At 58.3% G+C, this 22,021-nt stretch overlaps 2 protein-coding genes across 5 annotated transcripts in view; one reads left to right on the plus strand and one right to left on the minus strand.

The window, feature by feature from the left end:
• Positions 1-642: 642 nt before the first annotated feature.
• TMEM129 (transmembrane protein 129) lies at positions 643-5,689 on the minus strand. Its single transcript, XM_032253923.1, has 4 exons — positions 5,069-5,689; positions 2,814-3,288; positions 2,187-2,346; positions 643-2,107 (listed from the first exon to the last, which is right to left on the minus strand). The coding sequence occupies exons 1-4, from the start codon at positions 5,271-5,273 to the stop codon at positions 1,859-1,861; spliced, it is 1,089 nt and encodes a 362-aa protein (XP_032109814.1). The 5' UTR covers positions 5,274-5,689; the 3' UTR covers positions 643-1,858.
• A 32-nt stretch (positions 5,690-5,721) lies between these two features.
• Positions 5,722-22,021, plus strand: part of TACC3 (transforming acidic coiled-coil containing protein 3) — a 20,328-nt gene continuing 4,028 nt past the window's right edge. For 2 of the 4 annotated variants that reach the window (XM_032253915.1, XM_032253918.1), the window contains exons 1-12: positions 5,722-5,963; positions 7,620-7,782; positions 7,925-8,064; positions 12,290-13,291; positions 14,085-14,160; positions 14,368-14,497; positions 18,294-18,346; positions 18,699-18,802; positions 19,866-19,956; positions 20,184-20,288; positions 21,377-21,453; positions 21,541-21,584. In XM_032253915.1, the coding sequence (XP_032109806.1) occupies positions 7,621-7,782; positions 7,925-8,064; positions 12,290-13,291; positions 14,085-14,160; positions 14,368-14,497; positions 18,294-18,346; positions 18,699-18,802; positions 19,866-19,956; positions 20,184-20,288; positions 21,377-21,453; positions 21,541-21,584 (1,984 nt within the window). In that variant the 5' untranslated portion in view covers positions 5,722-5,963; position 7,620. The remainder of the gene's footprint in view (positions 5,964-7,619; positions 7,783-7,924; positions 8,065-12,289; positions 13,292-14,084; positions 14,161-14,367; positions 14,498-18,293; positions 18,347-18,698; positions 18,803-19,865; positions 19,957-20,183; positions 20,289-21,376; positions 21,454-21,540; positions 21,585-22,021) is intronic. The other 2 variants (XM_032253917.1, XM_032253916.1) reach the window with 2 other exon arrangements.

The following is a 22,021-nucleotide window of genomic DNA, read 5'->3' on the forward strand; positions in this document are numbered from 1 at the left end:
GTCCACTGGTCGTATCTTTCAACAGGATTAGGTATACTATTTCCCCAAAAACCGTTCCGTGGGTCGAGAAGCAGAATGGGAAGCAGCGGCCAGCATTCACCGTTCCAGTTGCTGGGGTGCTCCCTTGCGGGCCCAGTGCTGTCGGGAACCCCGGGTGTTTGGCTGGCAATTCCTGGGCCACCCTGATACACAGTGAGGTCAGAGACAGCCTGGCGTTCCTACAGACGCAGCTGCAAGCGCAAGTCAACCCAAAGGGCTAGTCACTCCTCAGCCACCCACGTGTCCCCACATCACATCCTGAATCTGGAAGCGGCTACAGCGGCAACCACACAGTGACGTCCCCCCAGGATGTATCTCTGCAAGAGACCTTGGACCTGCAGGGATCAATCAGTCAGTGCCCCTGCCGCCCTGCTTCTGCAGATGACCCTGGGTGGAGGTTCCCAAGACCCCAGAGTCCCCAACTAGGAATCAGGGGAAGGTTCCTGCTGCACCTGCCTCCCAACCAATGGGCTTTTTCCTCCTTATGCTGAACAAAGCAGGGCACGCGCACAATTCCACCTCTAAGTTGGCTTCTCCACCACCCCCAGGCCACTCTCTACTACAAAAGCATGGTTTTAGTATCAGGCCACACATAACACGGTGTATCACTTCAGACCAAATTTTATTAAATATACTGTCATTTGGCTACAATAGGTTTGTCTTTATAAAACTAACTTCTTTTGTAGTAAAAACAACCCCAACCCGCTGACCCTCTTTGGCAGCCCTTAAAACTCAGGACCACAGCTAGGTCTGGCTCCTGGCCACGGCCCCTGCTGCCTTTACCTTCTGAGTGCCTCAGGAAGCCTCCCAGTCCTGGGGGTCAGGCCACCTGAGTCCATCACTGCTGCTGGAATCAGCCACGCCCAGGGCCGCAGGTGTGAGAGCCACTCCAGTAGCCACACCTGTCAGGGCTGTGCCCTGGGGCCTGGACAAAGCCTCCGCCTCCGCCCCCGCCTCCGCCCATCAGGAACCAGGCAAGACGCTCACCAGAGCCTCAACCACAGCAGGAGTGCATACCCTTCTGAACCCGGTAGGCCCTAGTGGAGTGGGCAGCCTGTGCAGGATGCCCTGTGGGCTTGTGTTCTGGATGTCACTGTGACACTTTGGTCCTCGGCTCAAACCCCACCTCATCCAGGAGTCTGAGGCCTCTGCCTTCCCTGGACTTCTGGGGGCAGCAGAAGGCACCAAGGACAGGGTGAGAAACCCTGAGGAGACAGTTCCACCAATGAGGGCACTCTGGCCTGGCCTGCCATGCCACCCAGGAACGGCCCCCCCAATGCCAAAGCCACCAGGAAGCTCCAGGGCTACTCCCACACCGGAGCCGTGCCCTGTTCTCCACCCCATCCTCGGAACATACCCAGGGCTCTCCAGGCAGCCAGGGGCAGCTCCAGGACAGGGCGGGAGAAAGCTGATCTGGGTCTGGCACATAAATGAGGGTGGGTTTGCTCCAGAGAATTAAGGCAAGTGGCCCAGGTGAGGACCACTGGAGCAGACCCGGGGTCTCCAGGGAATAGCCTCGGGGCAAATGCTGTGTTGTGTGTGTGCAGTACTTGCCCCTACCTGCAGGAAGGGACGGGAGGGCGGCAAAGAGGAGGTGCCAAGGACTTGTCCCCTGGCTGCTGAGCAGGGTGGGGTGTGTTCATGAGGATTGCTTTTAACCAAAAGTCCTCAGCCTTCTGCAGACCCAGGGCAGAGGCGAGTTGCTACAGATCAAGTGCTTTAGGTAGAGCCCTTTGCCAGCTCAGAGGCCCAGCCACCCCCTCCCCACCCTGTGGCTGGGGGAACACAGAGTCACCAGGATCCTCAAGCCCCAGCCCACTCAGCGTATGGTGCACACATCCAGGATACAGAAGTGTGCATGGCAGGTGGGGCAGGGCACGCGGCTGGCCAGCCAGGTGTCGGGACGTAGGGGGTCCTGGCGGCTGGCAAACCACCTGCCCATGCAAGTGAGGCACCACATGGGGCGGCAGTAGCACTGCTGGCACTCGCCCACCGCCGCCTCCTGGCAGGTCTTCACCAGCTTCACGCTGGCACGCGTCTGCATGCAGCCTATGCAGGCCTCCAGCTCCTGCGGGCAGGCAGAGCATCACAGGAGCCCAAGCAGACGCCCATGGGCACCCACCCATCCGCCCAGCCCTGGCCCCTACCTGGCTGCTGGGCACTGAGTAGGCAGGGTTGACCTCTACCAGGGAGGCAAATGTCTCCAGGAACAGGTCGCCCAGGCTCTGGTGGATGATCACATGGGCCGCACTGCGGATGGGTGCCCGGAGCTTCTCACACAGCTCCCCATACTCAGTGGAGTTCAGCCTGCAGGGAGGAGAGCTGCTGGGCCCTCTGCAGGGCAAAGGGGGAAGGGAGATGGAGGCTGCGCCCCCCCCAAGGAATGACAAGGCAGCTGTTGCACCAGGACCAACCAGGAGAGACGGCCTTAAGGCCAGAGCCCAGGGACCCAGTGCCAGATGGCCCAGCCTGGGCAGGGAGCAGACCACAGAGCAAAGCAGCTGTCCAGTCTGCGGGCTGCACTGTCCCAAGTGCTCCCCAAGAATCTGGGGGAGATGGCTCTGGGGAGAGTGGAAGGGAAGACCAAGAGTGCAGGGGGGCCTGAGGGAGGGCCACACAGGAGGGCTCGGTGACTGGTGTCACACAGGCCCAGGAGTGCTGAGTCCACACCCGCTAGGCCAGCACCTCCCAGGGGTCGTGGTGCCAGAGCCTGGCTCTGGCCTGCCGTGTCCCCTCTGCACCCCTCCACAGCCGCTCCGGCACCACACTCTTACCGGATGTCAAAGGCCTGTACTGCAGGGTTGGCACTGGCCACTCGGATGGTGAGGAGCTGCACGGGCAGGCTGGAGTCTGGCGAGAGCTCGTGCTGTCGGGACTCTGTCACAGTCAGGTGCACATCCTGCTGCTGTGCCACATGCACTCGGTAGGTGGTCACCTTCATCACCCACGTGTCTGTCACAATCACACGGGCACCCAGTGCGCCGGTGGCAAACTTGTCAATCCTCCGGAACTCAGTGTTGACGGAGGTGGCAACAGCCTGCCAGCCCGATTGTGGGAGGGCATAGAGCGCCAGGGCGCGGGCCAGTGGGTGGCAGGCCCACCGGTCACGGGACCAGTAGTAGATCAGGATGCAAGTGACGGAGGGGAGGGTCACAGCCAGCAACAGGAAGAGCCGCCAGGCCTCAGGGGCCTGGCTGGGGGAGTGGAGCCGCTTTTCTGAAGCTGCGAGGCCCATGCCCACGTAGTAGCCTGCAAAGGACAGGGCGAGCCTCAGGGGAACGTGGGGGGGCCAAGCCACTGTCCACACCCCCACAGCAAGCCCATCCAAGGGCCACCATGCAACCCTCTCTCGTCCCCAGCCCTGGGCCTGACCCTCTGCCCGGGTTCCAGGGCCTGGTCAGCTCCCCACGTGAGTGCACTTTACCCACAGAGAACTTGCCCAGCCAGCCCGCTCTGTCCCTGCCCGTGGCAATGGCGGGGTATGTTAGGGGGAAAGGTTTCTAATTTGCTGCTTTAGGTTCCCACAATATGTAAGTACTGAAAAACTACAAAAGCCTTTCTAGAAAGGGAGAAATAAACACAACAATCAGTTGTCCTCATGCAGACCTGACCCCTGGCCTGCTGGGACCTTGGTCTCTCAACCCCGCTCCCTCTGACGAGGCTGAGAAACATGGCCCATCCCAGACTGAGAGGCTGTGTGCGAGAAGGAAGCAAGTGTCAAAGAATGAGGGGCACGTCCAGGACACGGAGTCTGATTCAGGGCCCTGCTGGCTGAATCGGGGACAATTTGAAGGTCGAAATGAGCGCTGGCGCTGGTGAGGAGCTGCAGCAGCAGGTTCCCCTTGGCAAATCACAATAGTCCACATCTGGAGTAGGCCCGGTCGCTGTTTCAAGGTAACGTGATATGTAACGGTAGGTAACTAATGCCTAACAAAGCTTGAAAACTTTCCAACTAAGTTAAAAATAAAAGGAGCTTGATATCCAGGTGAGGCCAGTTGGGCTGTCTGCTCCAGGTGGGGCCACCATGAGTCACTTGTGGTCCCTCATTGGTGAAGTGGGGCGCCCAGTCCCTCAAAGGCCTCTGAGGAGGGTGCAGCTGGAAGGACTACAGAAACCCACCCAGTACCCTTGAGTGGCCCACTCAGCCCCATCCATCTCTCAGGTGGGCCCCCAGCCCATCCTCTCCATGAGGCAGGCCTGGGCGCCTCCACCCCACACCTGCCTCCAGCTCTCCTGGGCCCAGGCAGCTGCATCCTCACATCAGGATCAACAGCCACCCCCTTGTGTCCCCAGAGCGGCAGACCTGGCCGGCCACTGGCCACCTGTTCTCCCAGAGCTGCGTCTGCCTGTGTCCTCCTTGGAATCCCCCTCCAGCCACTGCTCCCCCGACCTCCCACCTTTCCATCATCCAACCTGCTGAGAGGGGGACCTTCTAGAGGCCCAGCTGGCACCTGTCGGGACTCTGTCAGTCAGGTGCAACCTGGGCCCAGCCCAGCAATGCCCCAGACAACTCTGAGCCTCCCAGCTGCACACAGAGGCCCTCCCTGGCCTCTGACCCTGGGGTGCCCCCAAACTGGAATTGCCTCCAAATCTGCCTCTTCTCCCAACACCCACTTTCCAAGGCCTAGAGCAGTGCCACCCTCAACACAGCCTCTCCGACCCCTTCTGTTGGAATCAATCAACAGTTTCCTTCTCCTCCTGGCCACTGCCCCCAACCACGATAAGCAAAGGCTGCTCGGTCTTGTGACCCCCAGGGGTGTGACGGTCCAGGACTTGAGGCCAGGTGGACCGGAGTATCACCTGCCCAAGGTTGTGAACTTGGGCTCCGGTCACCTGCAAGCCAGCGCCAGCGGCGCCCCTAAGCGCGCTCAGCCGACGCCGCGGTCCCTCTGGACCGGGGTACTGGCGCCTTTCGCCAGCTGCGCCCAGGCGCTTTCGGGGCCTCGGGGAGCCGCCGGAGGCCTCCTCCCGGCCTCCTAGCAAGCCCTGCGCGGGAGAGGACGCGGCCGGCCGGTGCGGGCATCCTCACCGAGCGGCAGCAGCGAGTGGCACAGCAGCGTGGCGGCCGTGCGGCGCAGGTGGAAGGGCACGAAGGCGGCGTCCTCGCTGCCCAGCCAGCCCGACAGCAGGTTCTGCACCGTGAGCCCCGCCGCGTGGAACTCGTTGGGCGTGAACACGAAGCACACGGCGAAGACCAGATAGGCGAGAGTGAAGGTCCCCTCGGGGCTGTCCATCGCGCTGCCGCCGGGACGCTGTCCGGCGAGGCCACCGCCCCCGACGCGGGGAAGAGGCCACTGCGCCGGGTCCCGGGCCTGTCGGTTGCGGTAATCGCCGCCCGACCGCCCGAGAGGCACTGCAGGAGACGGAGTCCCGCTGCCCGGCCGCCCGCGGGGCGCTCTGGGAGATGGAGTCCGGTCGCCCGCAGGGCACTCTGGGAGATGCAGTCCCAGTGAGGGTGCGGCCTCTCTTCAGGGCCGGCCCTGGAGGCGGCGCCGCACCTGGTCCCAATGCACAGCTGAGGAAACTTAGGCCTGAGCGAGCGGCTCTCAAGCCCTGGCCATGACGCCCCGCCCAGTAGCGTACGCTGCAGAGCCCGAGGTTCACAGGGCGACTGCGAGCTAGCGGTCCCAGCTTCAGAGGCGCCTAACTCGCCCTCCACTCCGGAACCGAAACCGTCGGCGCACGAGGGGGCGGGGCCGGCGAGGCACGGCTCCTATTGGGCGTCCGCGCTGCTGCGGTCCCGCCCCCGGCCGCGTGCTGATTGGCTGCGTAGAGGCAACCGTCCGCGTTTGAAACTCGGGCGCGCTGGCGGCCGCCGAAGGCTGCGGCAGCCTGACTCAGTCCCCGGCGCGGAGCAGGCGCGGACCCCTCCTTCCTGGCGGCGGCGGCGCGGGCTCAGAGCCCGGCAACGGGCAGGCGGGCAGGTAGGCGAGCGGCCATACGGCGCTGGGAAGCTGGGATTTCAGGGCGGGGGGCCGCGAGGCTGTCCCGCCCCGCCCTCGGCCCTCGCCCTCCCGCACTCCCGCCCTCGCCGCCGCTTTCCCCGGGAAGCGTCCCCCTGGGCTCCTCCCGGGGCCGCTGCCGGAGCCCGTCCCGCGCCCTGTCGGGGGACCCAGCCCTGGACTGACTGCCCCTGGACAGTGGCCGGGGGAGACTGGGGCTGGGCCGAGCCCGACGGCAGAGCGAGCGCCCCGAGGTCCTTTGTTCTCCTCGACCCTCTCCTGCCTCTCGGCCGCGCACTCTGGCTCTTTGTTGGCTCCCAGCTCGCGGAGCCCCTCGTTTTTTGGTCCCTTCCGGCCTCCGTCCTGGGGCCAACTCCAGCTGGGCCACCTGCGGTCGGCACCTGGGCCCCGACCGCTTCCCCGCAGCCGCAGCCCTCTGTGCTCCGGCGTGGAATGAAAGCACCAGCCCGGAGCCGGTCCCTTGTCTGCCCGGAGCCCCCCGTGGCTCCATAGTTAGTAAAAGCCCCGCCTGACCGAGGCTGGGCCTGCTGCTCTCCCGCGCTCCTCCAGGCCGTCGAAAGGCTTCCTCCGAGTCACTTTCTCCCTGAGTTCCAGGCTTGTGGGTCCCCCAGCGATCCGGCACCCCTTCCCCTGCCCTGTACCCAGTTGTTCAGGCCAAAAACCTAAGCGTCCTCTGGAAGTCCCATTCGTGCCAGTGGCCAGGCTCGGGTCTGGTCTGGCCTCTCCTCCTCGGGCTGCAGAAGCCTGTGGTTTCCTTGCTTCCCTCCCCACCCACACAGAGCACCACAGTGGGCTTCTCAAGCCGCAGCACCGACCTGCCCCGGCTGCCCCTCCTTCTCCAGGACCCTCCCCACCTTTGCTTTTCAAATCACAGCCTCCCAGGTGCCAGTCATCACCAGGTGCCCGTGGGGTCCCTGCTCAGGTCGACACTCAGTTCTCTCTGGCAGCCTTTCTGCCTACGTTTTCTCCTAGTCTGGGAACGCTGTAGGCAGAAAGGGTGGCAGGTGTGTGGGTGCCCGGCATGAGGTCCTGGAAGCTGGGCCTGGCCGGAGGCCTGACGCAGATACTTGTTGGCACCTGCTGCTGAGCTCTGGACTTATCTTATCCACGCGCCTCTCCAAGCTCCTCTTCTGGGCCTTCACCCCCTCAGCCTGGTCTGATCCTGCTTTTCTGCCCTCTGCTGCCTGGTGGTGCCTCACGCCGCATGCAGAGGCCTGTGGGGAGACCACGGCTTCCTCTGGATCTTCTGGATTTCTTATAGGCCAGGACTTTCCTGTTACCTGACCTCTGCCTGATGAAGTAATATGGCAGTAGAGGTTCTGCGAGCTTGGTTTTTCTTTCTTACCGTCTCAGCCTGAAGGCCCTTTAGCTCTTGGTCCCAGGAGGCAGCAGTGCTGCCATGACTTTCCCCGCCATACTGGAGAGTGAGTCTCAGTCTGAGGCTTTCTCAGCCTCACTTGGCACAGGACACCTGGGGGAGGTATCACCTCCAGAGTGATGAGCATGCCTGCAAAGGGGGGTTGTGCCCCCACAGCACTGCAGGGCAGCCGGCATGTCTGTCCAGAGAACGTGGTAGTGTTGTTCTCACACTGACATGAACATGTTCTGCTTTTCCAGAATGAGTCTGCAAGTCTTAAACAACAAAAATGTCAGCGGTGAGAAAAGTACAGAAAACTGCGACTTCCTGTTTTCGCCACTGGAAGTTACCGGAAGATCGTCTGTTCTTTGTGAGTCACAGAAAGAAAATGTGCCACCCAAGAACCTGGCCAAAGCTATGAAGGTAAGTGTGACCTCTACCATGTGTGGCTGGCCAGGTCGCCCTAGGGCCTGCTTTCCTGGTGACCTCTGAGCTGCCGGACACTGCCGGTGTGGCTGTGACAGCTGAACGAACAAACGGGTGCCCTCCCCCTTACTCCCCACAGGTGACTTTTCAGACGCCTCTGCGGGATCCACAGACACACAGGATTCTAAGTCCTAGCATGGCCAGCAAACTCGAGGCTCCTTTGGCTCAGGGTGACACCCTGGGACTGGAAAACTCTCACCCGGGATGGACACAGAAGAAGTAAGTGTTGGCACTTCTGGGTGTAGTGCAGTTCACTGCTCTGTCCGATGGCTCTTGCAGGCACACCTTGTCCCGTTGTCCAGTCTTGGCCGGATTTCTTCTGAAATCTATAGAGTGTGTGCAGCATGTGGCCAGTTCACTAACAGAAAAGTCGATCATCAAATACTTGGAATAAGTTTTAACTTCCCTTTTCTTTTCTTTTTTTGAGACGGAGTTTTGCTCTTGTCACCCAGACTGGAGTGCAGTGGCTTGCTCTCTGCTTACTGCAACCTCCATCTCCTGGGTTCAAGTGATTCTCCTTCCCCAGCCTCCCCAGTAGCTGGGATCACAGGCACCCACCACACCAGGCTAATTTGTATGGTTTTTTGTGTGTTTTCTTTTGTTGTTGTTTTGTGGTGTTTTTTTTTTTTTGTTTTTTTTGTTTTTGTTTTTTGAGACAGAGTCTCATTTTGTTGCCCAGGCTGGAGTGCAGTGGCACGATCTCAGCTCACTGCAACCTCTACCTCCCGGGTTCAAGAGATTCTTCTGCCTCAGCCTGAGTAATTGGGACTACAGGCGCACACAACCACGCCTGGCTAAGTTTTGTATTTTTAGTAGAGATGGGGTTTCACCATGTTGGCCAGGCTGGTCTTGAATCCTGACCTCAGGTGATCCACCTGCCTTGGCCTTCCAGCGCTGGGATTACAGGTGTGAGCCGTCCGCCCAGCCCATACTTTACATGTTTGTTGTCCCTCTGCCAACTGATTGGCCTCGATCTTTGCCTGTGTAATTTGATGAAACGCCTTGACTCCATCTCCAGGAAGGGCGTTCCATAGTTTCATTTCTCTTGAATTCCATGCACCTTAGCCCTTGGAAAGAGCAGACAGACTTGTGGGCAAAGAAACCACGTTGTGTGATCTGCCAGTCAGTCTGCATGGTCAGGGGGATCTGCTAGGTGCTGGGTGTCGGGTGAGGCCTGGCAGTCTACTGTCCCACCTGGCGCTTACCTGCAAGCAAATGGCGGCAGCTTCTGTGTGTGCCTGGAAAGGGAGGAGCCTGGAGGCAGCTCTTGACCCTGCAGCTGAACTCGTCTGTCTGGGCAACCGGGAATACCTCATCTGCATCCAGGCTAGGAAGGGACCCCAGAGGCATGATTTTCTGTGGGCTTTTTGCTGCTGTAAGCATTTAAAACTGTTGCTGCTGTTTTGCAATGGGGTCTTGCTCTGTCCCCCAGGCTGGAGTGCCGTGGCACCGTCTCAGCTCACTCTAGTCTCAGCTTCCTGGGCCCAAGCAGTCCTCCCCCCTTGGCCTCCTAAGTGTGTGGCACTACAGTTCTGAGCCACCATACCCGGCCAAGTTTTAATTTTAATTTTCCATTTTTTAAGACGGAGTTTCACTCTTTTGCCCAGGCTGGAGTGCAGTGGTGCGTTCTTAGCTCACTGAAACCTCCGCCTCCCGGGTTCAAGCCATTCCCCTGCCTCACCCTCCTAAGTAGCTGGGATTACAAGTATGTGCCACCACGCCCGGCTAATTTTTTGTATTTTTAGTAGAGATGGGGTTTCTCTATGTTGGTCAGGCTGATTTTGAACTCCAGACCTCAGGTGATCCACTGGCCCCCGCCTCCCAAAGTGCTGGGATTACAGGCATAAGTCACCACGCCCAGCTGGCCCAAAACTTTAAAACAGATTTTAGGGCTGGTCTGAGTGCAGTGGTGTTTGCAACTAATTAATCACAACTAGTTACAGATTTCTTTGTTCCTTTTCCACGTCCACTGCTTCACTTTAAAAATATATATACATAAAATATATATATCTTTAATGTATAAATATAAAAATAGATTTTAGATGTGCAGAGAAAAGCATAAGGAAGAGAATACCGTTAATGCTTATCACCACCTAAGTGAGGTAAAATGTCACCAATAATTGCAGGCAGCCTTTCCTGCATCCTTTTCTGGGCCCTGGGTCTGTCTCCTCTCCAGCCTGAATCTGCAGTTTTTTCCATGTCTGCTTGATACTTTTCAACTTTGTTTTTTGCCCTTTTGAAATTTGGTCAAACAAGGTGAGAATGAATCCTACACTGATTTACTACAACCCCAAGGAGGAAGGGAGACCCAGCAGCAGAGAAGTTGCCTCCCTGCTGCCATGAATCTGACCCGTCCCTGGGCTGCGGATGCCTTTGCCTCTGCCCTATGGCTTCCAGGCCACCCAGCAGCCCATGCAGGGCAGAGGGTGTGGAGGAGCCAGGAGAGGCTTGGGAGGGCGGCCCTGAGGGGCTCCAGCTAGAGTGACTCTAGGCTTGTGGCTGGGACTTCGGTGTCCTGCCATATGGCTGTCATCTCCTTTCTGAAACTCTGCTGAGGCCCAGGTGGTGGTGGTTGTGGTGCTCCCACGTCAGTGGGATGAGACCAGGAAGAGCCGCTGGGCACAGCTGCCCACGTATCATTTTGAGACAGCTGAGTGGCCTTGGAGGGTCAGGTGGTCCAGCTGGCAGCTGGGCAGGAGAGCAGTTGTGAGCAGTCTGGTAGGTCCCTCACCCTCAGTTTCTCAGTTTTGACATCTTCAAACTTAGAGAAGAGTTGGAAGAGAAGGGCAGGTAACATGCAGTGGTGCATGACCCTCCGTCTTCTGAGGGACCTGAAGGCTGGGGAGCAGGTAGCACGGCATTCGTGTCCTCTGTGTTAAGGTCCAGCCCCAGCTGTCGCAGCAGCTGCCACACGTGATAAGCAGCAGTGAGTGGCGCAGGGACGGTGGTCCTTGGGAAGAATTTCTCTGCACCTAGGGCGCTCCTCTGTAGCAGGCGGGTGCTGGGCCAGTGTGCCCACATCCCAGGGAGGCATTGCAGAGGCCATTCAGGCCTTTCTGTGCCTGAAGGTGGCATCCTGCACCTCAGCCTTGCCCTTCAGAGGTTTAACTGTCCCTGGCCACAGCACTACCAGTCCCCGACTTGAAGGGGAAAGCAGATTAGTACAGAAAAACCTTTGTTCACCACACCCCTGCTGGCCATCCAGGTTGGGCATGTCCTTGGGTGAGGTGTAAGCCAGAGGACAGGGCTGACTGAGCGTGCTCATTTCTGCCTGTAGCTGTTTTCATGAGGACTAAAGTGTTACTGGAATGCTCTCAGGTCCTTTCGTGTTAGAATTCAGGGTCTTTAAGATGGTGCACACCCTTCTGTGATGAGGAGAAACACAGACGGAGATAATGATTTTGTGACTTCACAGGTCGACAGCAGGCTGGAGGCCATGCACAGAGGGCTGGGCACAGCTGAAAGCGTGGCAGGCAGCCTTGTCTGTTGAGGAGTAAGGTGGGGTCACTGGACACTGGTGGTCAGATGCTCGAATGGTCTTTTTACTGGAAGTGGTGGATGCTGGGCGCAGTGGCTCCCGCCTGTAATGCCAGCACTTTGGGAGGCTGAGGCAGGCGGATCACCTAAGGTCAGGAGTTTAAGAACAGACTGGCCAACACGGTGAAACTCCATCTCTAGTAAAAATACAAAAAAATTAGCTGGTAGTAAGGGCAGGCGCCTGTAATCCCAGCTGCTTGGGAGGCTGAAGCAGGAGAATTGCTTGAACCCTGGAGGTGGAGGTTGCAGTAAGCCAAGATCACACCACTGCACTCCAACCTGGGCAACAAGAGTGACACTTCGTCCCAAAAAAAAGTTTAAAAATGAAGGAAGTGGTGGGAAATTGGGGAGCAGTCTACCAGGTGGGAGAGATCCCTCCAAGCTTCTCTCTCTGGCATCAGCTTGAGGCAGTTGGGTGCAGTGTCCCACATCTGACCCTCAGGCAGCAGCTGTCCGGCCTCAGTGCTGCATCTGTGCTGCCGCACCTGGTACAGACCATGTGTGTGGTCGCAAGTGCTGTTTGGGTGGCAGAGGCTGCTGGAGGAGTCAGGGTCCAGCACCTGGCAGGGTGTGTGATGAGTGCAGTTGAACAGACAGGCAGCCCAAAGGCACCCCTGCAATTTGGAACCCTGTGTCTAGCCACCCAGCCCTCTGGCGGGGGTCAGCAGGGAAGTCACGCAGCTGTGTCCAGCCATTCCACAGGGAGTGGTCCCTGGGAGGACAGGAGGGAGGACAGGAGGGAACCACATTGAGGAACTGGGGTCAGAAGTGGAGAACTGGAAGCTGTCCTGAGGGTGACTCAGTCCTGCTTCTGGTGTGAGAGACTTAAACCTGTGTTCAAATTGCATGCCAAGGCCACCTAACCTCAGGGGTACTCACTGCTTCATGTTGACTCTGTTTTTAAAAGCCAACAGCTCATCAAGGCAGTGGATGCCAAAACTACTCATGGAATTATCCAGAAACCAGTGGAGGCTGACACCGACCCCCCGGGGGATGCAGGCCCAGCCTTTGGGGATGGCAGCTCCGGCGAACCTGGCCCGGGCGCCCTGGCTGGCCTGGACTGCTCAAGCTATCCCCAGAACCCAGGAAGTTCTGAAAACCAAATGGCGTCTCCAGGAAAACTGTCTGGCAGCCCTGAGCAAGCCTTGGAGGAAAACGTTAGTTCTTATTCCTTAGACAAGAGAATGACACCCACTTCTGAGCCCCTAGAAGACCCTCCCAGGACAGAGTCCCAGCATAGAGTGGAGCCTCCGCACAGAGCCGAGGAGGAATGCAGGCCTGGTGGGGTCTCTGCACCCACAGCAGTGGCCACTTGGCCTCCTGGTGTGATCCCTGAGGAAGCACGTGGAGGAGCGCCCCTGGGGGATCTGCCTGGCGAGGCCCCAGCCTGCCCCGTGAGTGTGGGCACCCCCATGCCAGCAGATGCCACGCAGACCCTTACCTGTGCACACACCTTTGCTCCTGAGAGCACAGCCCTGACCCTGAGTCCTTTGGAGGAAGCGGCTTCAGGTCAGATGGCCAGCTCCTCGAGGACTGGACCCATAAAACTTGAATTTGATTTCTCTGATGGCGCCACCAGCAATAGGGCACCCCCCCCAAAGAGACGGGGAGAGAGATCCGGCCTCAAGCCTCCCTTGAGGAGAGTGGCAGCAAGGCAGCAGCAGGCCCCGCGGGTGTCGGAAGAGGACAGTGGGAGCGGAGCGGGAGCGGAGCCCCCCGCACCGGCTTCTCAGGGCTCTTGCCACCTCGACTGGGACAAGCCGGAGTACCCAAACTTCACACCATTCGGAGGTGGCACCAAGTCCGGTTGCAGTGAGGCCCAGCCCCTGGAACGCCCCAAGACCAGGCTGGGCCGGCCAGCAGCTGAACCACGGAGTCCCACGGAGGAGCCAGGCTCCCATCTGAGCCAGTGAGTGTGGGATGGGGTGGGGAGCATGGCAGGGGCAGCTGCCCTGCCCCGTGTATGGTCCCCAACCTCAGGCCAGAGGCATCATCAGAGACTCCTTTGAGGCTGGGTGGGCTCCCCCTGAGGAGGGGCCTCTGGGCAAAAACAGGGCCCAGGTGCATCCAAGCTGAGGGGCACAGCTGCCGGGGCCCCGCTGAGGGTGCTCGGCCTTGCCTTGGCCTCCATGAGTCTTTAGCACTCCTCGACTAAGGAGGGATCCAATAAGGGTGTGCTGAGGCCAGAAGCCAAATGCACCAACCCCAGTCAGGACCCTATCCCCCAGTCACAGCCCCTCCTCCAATGAACTCGACTTGGGTACATCATTCCAACAGCTGGGCAGAGCCTGTTCCCGCCTGGGGTGGTGTCCCCTGCTCACTGGGGTCTTGGCCTCAGGTCTGCTGCCTCCTGGCCGAAGAGTTGCTCAGTGCAGGGTCGTCCTGCCCCGGCCTCCCCACCCGAAGCCTCTCGGTTTCATAGTAAAAGGGATGTGCTCATCCTGTGGTTCCCTCTGGCTGCGTTGCGCTGACTTCAGAGCTCCCTGCCTGCTTCTCCCAGAGCGGGCAGGTGTGTGTTTTCCTGCTGGAAAAAGGGTGGTGAGGCAGCTTAGTGGCTGGGTCCCCTGGGGCAGCCCCATGCCTGGTGCACACTAGCTGAGTGTTCCTGTGACCGGCACAGCAGTTCAGGGGAAGGCAGGTGTAGGAGATGCTGGAGTTTATGTGGTGGCGGGGACAGGCCTCTGCCAACTCTGTCTCCCCAGGCAGCTGCTTTCAGCCTTAGCAGAGGACACACCTGTGTTGCAGTTGGCAGCTGAGACCCCAAGAGCAGAGAGCAAGGTAAGGGTGCCCATATGGGTGCCTGTGCGCCTGGCCTGCTTCTGGGGAAGAGCAGCAAGCAGTGGAAGGCCCCAGCGATCTTGGGTGGTGGGTGGGAAGTCCCGCTGCCCTCGCCCACAGGTCTACTTCCGCAGGCTTGTAGGAGAGGCAGAGCCACACCCCGATACCTTGACCTCACTACACAGGGTGACTCTCGCTTTCCTCCAGGAGAGAGCCTCGAACGCTGCGGGCACTGCGCTTCCCACAGGCTGTCCAGACAGTGAGCCACTGCCCACCCATCAGCAGGGGCAGCCTGCCTTGGAGCTGGGAGAGGAGAGCTTCAGAGACCCCGCTGAGGGTATGTTGCCTGGCATAGATGTCACGCGCATTGAGTCGCCTGTGTCATGAGCAGGTGGTCATTCCAGGCGGTTCCATCCCCCGGCTTTGAATAACTCAAGCACAGACTTTTGGTTTCTCAAAAGTTAGGCACCATTAGGAGAACAGGACTGATGCCTTTAACATAAGAGACTTCTAGAAATGGAAATTGTAGAGTCAGGAAAACGAGCAGAAAATGTGAACAAGGCAGTGCACGGGGGAGATACAAATGCAGAATCAACAACTGGGACCTTCTGATCATCAGAAATACTGCCTTTTTAAAATTTTTTATTTATTTATTTTTTTTGAGACAGAGTCTTGCTCTGTCATCCAGGCTGGAGTGCAGTGGTGAAATCTCAGTTCGCTGCAACCTCCACTTCCCAGGTTCAAGAGATTCTCCTGCTCAGCCTCCCGAGTAGCTGAGATTACAGGCACATACCACCGCATCTAGCTAATTTTTGTGTTTTTAGTAGAGACAGGGTTTCACCATGTCAGCCAGGCTGGTCCTCAGACTCCTGGCCTCAAGTGATCCACCCACCTTGGCCTCCCAAAGTGCTGGGATTGCAAGCATGAGCCACCCCACCCACCTCAGCCTCCCAAAGACATGGTGAAACCCCATCTCTACTAAAAATACAAACATTAGCTGGGGATTATATGACGTGTGCCTGTAATCCCAGCTACTTGGGAGACTGAGGCAAGCTAGAACCAGGGAGTCAGGTTGCAGTGATCCGAGATTGTGCCACTGCACTCCAGCCTGGCCACAGAGCAGGACTCCATCTCAAAAATCAATAAATAAAATCTCAATTGGAGAGCCTAAAACCCAGGCACACACACCGGGCACGGTGGCTCAGCCCTGTAATCCCAGCACTTTGGGAGGCCGAGGGTGGGCCTCCCTTGTGGGATCACAGGTCAAGAGATCAACACCGTCCTGGCCAACATGGTGAAACTGTCTCTACTAAAAACACAAAAATTGATCTAATACTGACGGTGGAGTGTTAAAAAAAACACACACACATAAAAATTAGCTGGGTGTGGTGGTGTGCACCTGTAGTCCCAGCTACTCGGGAGGCTGAGGCAGGAGAGTCGCTTGAACCCGGGAGGTAGAGGTTGCAGTGAGCCAAGATCATTGCCACTGCACTCCAGCCTGGCAACAGAGCAAGACTCTATCTCAAAAAGAAAAGCCCAGGCATGCAGAAAACTGAAGTAGTGTGTAGGGATAGTTGTGGGCCCCGCTGTGTGGGGATATTGGCTCGGCTGGGTTGGGCCTGCCACCCTCACGTGGGATCCCTGGAATCACACAGCGTCGCCTTCCCTGTCCAGCATCACCCTCTGGGCGGTGTGTTTTCATGACCCAGCCTTGCTGGAGCAGGTGTTGGTGCTCCTGTCCTTGCTGTGGCTGCAGACTTCCCGTCATCTTTATCCATTCATTCATGAATTTGGTGGTTTTTGCCTCTTAGCTGTCAGGAGTAGCGCTGCCATGAACGTTCAGGTGTAAGTTCTGTGTGGACACGTACTTCCGTTTCTCCTGGATAGGTAGCTGGAAATGGAGTCGCTGGTCACGGGAACTCTGCTTGCCTCTCAGCTGCCACTCTGGTGGCTTAACAGAGTGGCCGCAGCCTTTCGAGTTCCACCGGCCATATAGGAGGGTCTGGTCTCCGCAGCCTTAGCAGTGCTGCATGTTGTGTCTTGTGGGTCCTAGACCTCCTCGTGGGTAGGAAGCAGGCCTAGTGGTGGTTTTAATCTGCGGTTTCCGCGTGGCTCACGACATCCAAGCATCTCTTTGCATGCTGTTGGATATCTTCTTTGAGAAAATGTCTGCTGAGATTCCTTGCCCATTGGGCCACTTATCTTTTCATTACTGAGTTTTAAGAAATAAATTCCTTTCACTTAAGAAATGAAGGAAGGGCCGGACGCGGTGGCTCACACCTGTAATCCCAGCACTTTGGGAGGCCGAGACGGGTGGATCACGAGGTCAAGAGATCGAGACCATCCTGGTCAACATGGTGAAACCCCGTCTCTACTAAAAATACAAAAATTAGCTGGGTGTGGTGGTGTGCGCCTGTAGTCCCAGCTGCTCGGGAGGCTGAGGCAGGAGAATTGCTTGAACCCGGGAGGCGGAGGTTGCAGTGAGCAGAGATTGTGCCACTGCACTCCAGCCTGGTGCCTGGCAACAGAACGAGACTCTGTCTCAAAAAAAAAAAAGAAGGAAAGGGAGGGGGGAAAAAAAAGCCCCTCATCAGGTAATGTTTCAAATTACTGGCTTTTGGCCAGGCACAGGGGCCAACACTTGTGGTCTCAGCATTTTGGGAGGCCAAGACAGGAGGATCGTTTGAGACTAACCTCGGCAACATGGCAAGACTGGATCTCTTACCCAAAAAAGATGTTAACGAGCTGGGCGTGGTGGCACGTGCCTGTAGTCCCAGCTACATGGGAGGCTGAGGTGGGAGGCTCGATTGAGCCAGGAGGTCCAGGCTGCGGTGAGCCGTGATGGCACCACTGCGCTCCAGCCTGGGTGACAGTGAGACCCTGTCTGAAGGAAAGGGGGAAAAAAAGGGCAGAAATGAAAACTGACAACAAAGCTGTCTATAGCAGAGAAGACCTACAAGTCTTTTCTAGACCAAATAATTGGCAACAGCCTTTTAGCTTAATTGAAAAAAGGAAAGAATGAGCAAATAAATACTACGGCATGAGGAGAGGGACAGAACTAGAGACACCCCAGCCGGATCTCAGCCAGAGGGAGACCCTGCCTTTTTTTTTTTTTTTTTTTTTTCTGAGACGGAGTTTCGCTCTTGTTACCCAGGCTGGAGTGCAATGGCGCGATCTCGGCTCACCGCAACCTCCGCCTCCTGGGTTCAGGCAATTCTCCTGCCTCAGCCTCCTGAGTAGCTGGGATTACAGGCACGCGCCACCATGCTCAGCTAATTTTTTTGTAGTTTTAGTAGAGACGGGGTTTCACCATGTTGACCAGGATGGTCTCGATCTCTTGACCTCGTGATCCACCCGCCTCGGCCTCCCAAAGTGCTGGGATTACAGGCTTGAGCCACCGCGCCCGGCCCTAGTTTTGCTTTTTTAAACGGAGTCTTACTCTGTCATCAGGCTGGAGTGCAGTGGTGCAATCTCAGCTCACTGCAGCATTTGCCTCCTGGATTCAAGCAATTCCCCTGCCTCAGCCTTCCAAGCAGCTGGGGCTACAGGCGTGAGCCACCACACCCAGCCTAATTTTTGTATTTTTAATAGAGGCAGGGTTTCACCATGTTGGTCAGGCTGGTCTTGAACTGCTGACCTCAGGTGATCTGCCCGCCTCGGCCTCCCAAAGTGCTGGGATTACAGGCGTGAGCCACTGCACCTGGCCCACTCTTAGATTTTTTTAGCCAAAGGTTATATTATCAAAAATTAAAAGATCTGTCTAGGGTAATCTTAAAGACTATAATTGTTTCAACCAGAGCAATTTTGCCCCCTCCTTCCCCTAGATGTTTTGGTTGTCATACCTGGGGTGCTGTTGGCAAGGAGTGGGTGGGGGCTGGGGGTGCCACATGGCACCCTGCAGTGCCCAAGACACACCTGCCAGTGAGCAGTCAGGCCCGGAACATGGACACCTCCGAGGTGGAAATCCTGCTGTGCTGCAGAGGGCCTCAGCGAGACCCTGCTAGCTGGAATGCTGCTTTATCCGATAAGGAACCATGGTCCTGCCTTGCTGAGTCCTGACAGAGACGCCAGCCCTTAGCCCTTGGGGGCCCTGGTGTGGGGCGGTGGCAGTGCCATGACTTGCGCCCTCTCAGTTCTAGGCACAGGGGCAGAGGTGGATTACCTGGAGCAGTTTGGAGCTTCCTCGGTAGGTACTGGGCACCTCTGTGAAACCTCCCCTGCAGGGTGTACTGAGGGCAGCCCCGACAACTCTTCACCCTGGAACGTCCCTTGGTGCCCGTGTCCCCCCGGCTGTTGGGGGGACACGGGCCCTGACCCTTCTCCTGCTGCATCTCTAAGTGGTGTCCTATGGTTGTGGCCAGGCCCTCACCTGGTGCTTGCCTGGGATGAACTCTGACACCATGCTGCTGGGAATGCAGGGCCTCGGGCGGGGTCGCAGTGACCAGAGGTGGGAGTGTGTGTGACCTCCCTGGCCCTAGCCCTGACGTGTGTGCTAGAGGACGGCAGTCAGACCTGCTCAGTTGCCCTCTTGTCCCCAGTTTAAGGAGTCAGCCTTGAGGAAGCAGTCCTTATACCTCAAGTTCGACCCTCTCCTGAAGGACAGTCCTCAAAGACCGGGGCCCGTGGCCACAGAGACCAGCAGGTACGTAAGCCAGCCCTCCCCAGGCATGAAGCCTTGGGTGTAGGGGATGGGAGGCTGTTCCTGGGTATGCCGTCTGTAGAGGCTTCTAGACCGGGGGAGATGACCTGAACTAGAAAAGAGGCGTGGTGCGGAGTAGGCAGGGCGGCAAGCGCAGAGCAGCAGCCTTGTGTGGCAGGGTCACATCAGCCCAGTGGGAGTGACAGCAGCCGACCCTCCAGTTACAGATGCTGCCTTGCTGGTTACAGCCATGTGCTAGGTGGATTAAAGAGCTAAACTTAAATTTTTTTAAAGTAGTTCCTCTAAAACAGGTCAGCAAACTATGACCTGTAGGCCAGACTTGGCCACTACCTGTTTGTGTAAATAAAGTTATTGGCACAGAACCATGCCCATTCCTTTGAAAATTGTGGCAACTTTCACACTACAAGGGCAGAACCAAGTAGTATGACAGAGGCCTAATACACAGCCTGGCGCAGTGGCTCACACCTGTAATCCCAGCACTTCCGGAGGCCGAAGCGGGCAGATCACAAGGTCAGGATTTCAAGACCAGCCCGGCCAACATGGTGAAACCCCATCTCTACTAAAAATACAAAAATTAGCTGAGCATGGTGATGGGCGCCTGTAGTCCCAGCTACTTAGGAGGCTGAGGCAGGAGAATTGCTTTAGCCTGGGAGCGGATGTTGCAGTGAGCCGAGATCACGCCATTGCTCTCCTGTCTGGGCGACAGAGTGAGACCCTGTCTCAAACAAAAAGAAAGTGAGCCTGCAAGCTGTGAGGGCCCCCAGATGAGGCATCAGCGGCTCCGCTCAGCCTGCAGTGGTTAAGGAGGCGTCGCAGCTCTCCAGAAGGATGATCCGCCTCGTGGGATGAGGACGTGAGGGAAGGGGGCTGGGGGCAGCAGAGAGGCAGGGCCTGCTGGATGTGGGCCTGCGTTTCCTACCACCATCCTGACTTGAGCAGTTTTAAACTAAAAAGCAAAGAGCCTGGTTAGCTTGTCCGCATGGTCCTCTGTGTCCTACTCAACGCTGGGAGGGCCTGAGTGACCGAGGCTGCCTCTGCTTGGCGACAGCACACACGGTGTGGAGGAGCCTCCCTCAGGAAGTCCGCGGGAAGCCACGCTTGTGGAGTTGGATTTCTTGGGAGCACTGGATGCTCCGGTAAGTACTTCAGTCCCTCTTGAACCATCTTGTGGTCTGAGGAGGCAGATTGTTTTAAGGGCCTATATTTTTTTTCCTGGGGGTCTGGAGCCTGTGGCTCCGTCACCAGTCCATCACCGCACTGTCTGAGGCTCTTGGGCTTCGTGGGCCTTCCCTCCCTCACGCCAGGTCAGAGGTATGAGAGGCGAGGGTGAAATGGGCTGATGGTTCATCCCCATCTCCCACAGGTGCCAGACCCACCCCCAGGTGTCACTGCGCCTGGCGGCCCACCCCTGTCCACTGGGCCTATAGTGGACCTGTTGCAGTACAGCCAGAAGGACCTGGACGCCGCGGTAAGGACACAGGTGGTGGCTGCTCCACAGAACCTGCAGGCCGCTCGGGCTTGGCCAACAGCAGGCACAGGTGGGGTCCAGTGGCCTGACCAGCTGTCCCTGCCATCCCCGCCCCTGCTGGTCGGGGTGGCATTGTGGAGAGCTGCTGGCCCCTGGCCTGTCACTGCTGCCCAGGTTGCTGAGGCTCCAAGCTTCCACCCAGTGTCCCCATAGCCAACTGCCCACTGGCTGCCTCCCCAGGGCTCTCCAGCCTGAGCGTGGCATTCACCTCTGGCAACCTCGCAGCAGTGAGTGTGGCTGTCGCTGCTGTAAACCTGAGTGTTGCCCCTTCCTGCTGCCCTTCCACAAGTCCAGACACATCTCTGGGCAGCTTAGGAAGCTCCATCTCCACCTGCCCACATCTGAGGTTCCCTGCCTGTCTCCCTCCATCCTCCCACACATGCCAGGCTTCAGCCTGTCCTAACTCCAGCTCTAAGTTGTCCCCACGAGAGCTGTGGGCACCACTGTGAGCCAGATAGTCCCTGGGGAGGGTGGGGACAGGGTGGCTCCGGACACCGGCTGCAGGGCTGGGCACAAGCCCCCACATCTGAACCAGTGTCGGTCATAGCAACCTCAGGTGTCATTTCAGGGGCCTGTGATACAGTACTGACCCGGTTCCCCAACACCCCCTTCCTGGTGTCTGAGCCCATGCCATAACCCCAGAGCAGGCTTGAGGACCACAGTGTGGCCAGCCCTCCCCTCTGCAGGCCTGGGCTCCCCATGCAGGTAGCCCCTGCATGTAACTTGGACCCCGGTACCCACCCCTGGGGGGTGGACGCAGGGACACACACCTGTTGGGCACCTGCTGGTTCCACCCAGGAGCACAGCCAGCAGCCCCACAACTCCTGCCCCCTGGCAACTGGGCAATTGTGGAACAGGCAGCCTTGGCCTCAGTGGGGCTCCCAGGGTCCTGCTGGAAGGCCCACATGGAACTGTGGCTCTGGACATGGCTCCAGGGACCTCGGGGTGGGCTGGCCCCATCCTGTGGGGAGGTCCTAGGAGGGGTTGTCCAGCCCGCCTGCCTGCTGACTCAGGTGTGGCCTGAGCAGGTAAAGGCGACGCAGGAGGAGAACCAGGAGCTGAGGAGCAGGTGTGAGGAGCTCCACAGGAAGAACCTGGAGCTGGGGTAAGGAGGCCCTGCCTGCCCTGTCCCCACCCAGGCTGGGGTTTTGGGGGATCTGAGGCCATGGATGTGTCTGCTCTCCTCCCACAGGATGATCATGGACAGGTTTGAGGAGGCCACATACCAGGTCATGGGTAAGTGCCGGGCCGCCGAGGACATGAGGGGCTGCCTGCACTCAGCCTGGCCCCACCCCGCACGCTGCCTAAGGCCCCACTCTCCTGAGGCCACTCTTCCTCACCCACGAGTCCCCTCAACATGGCCCAGCCATGGAACCACTGAGGCGAGCTGGGGGCAAGCTGGCGGTCAGTGCAGCTGGCGGACCCACAGAGCCAGCCCACCTCAGGCCCCGGAGCTGTGCAGATGCTGAGCTAGCGGCAGGGCTGGGGTGGGGGAAGATGCCATCACGCCGAGGCCTTCCCCAAGCCGCACCAACCTCCCCATGCCACCCCATACCAGCTCACACCTACTGTCCTCCTCTCTTCCTGGAGGCTCACACCCACCTCCCTCCTCCTCTCCTGGAGGCCCACACCCACCTCCCTCCTCCTCTCCTGGAGGCTCACACCCACCTCCC

Source organism: Sapajus apella, unplaced genomic scaffold (assembly GCF_009761245.1).
Source record: "Sapajus apella isolate SASKATOON/1434 unplaced genomic scaffold, GSC_monkey_1.0 scaffold85, whole genome shotgun sequence".
Classification (NCBI taxonomy): Eukaryota; Metazoa; Chordata; class Mammalia; order Primates; family Cebidae; genus Sapajus; species Sapajus apella.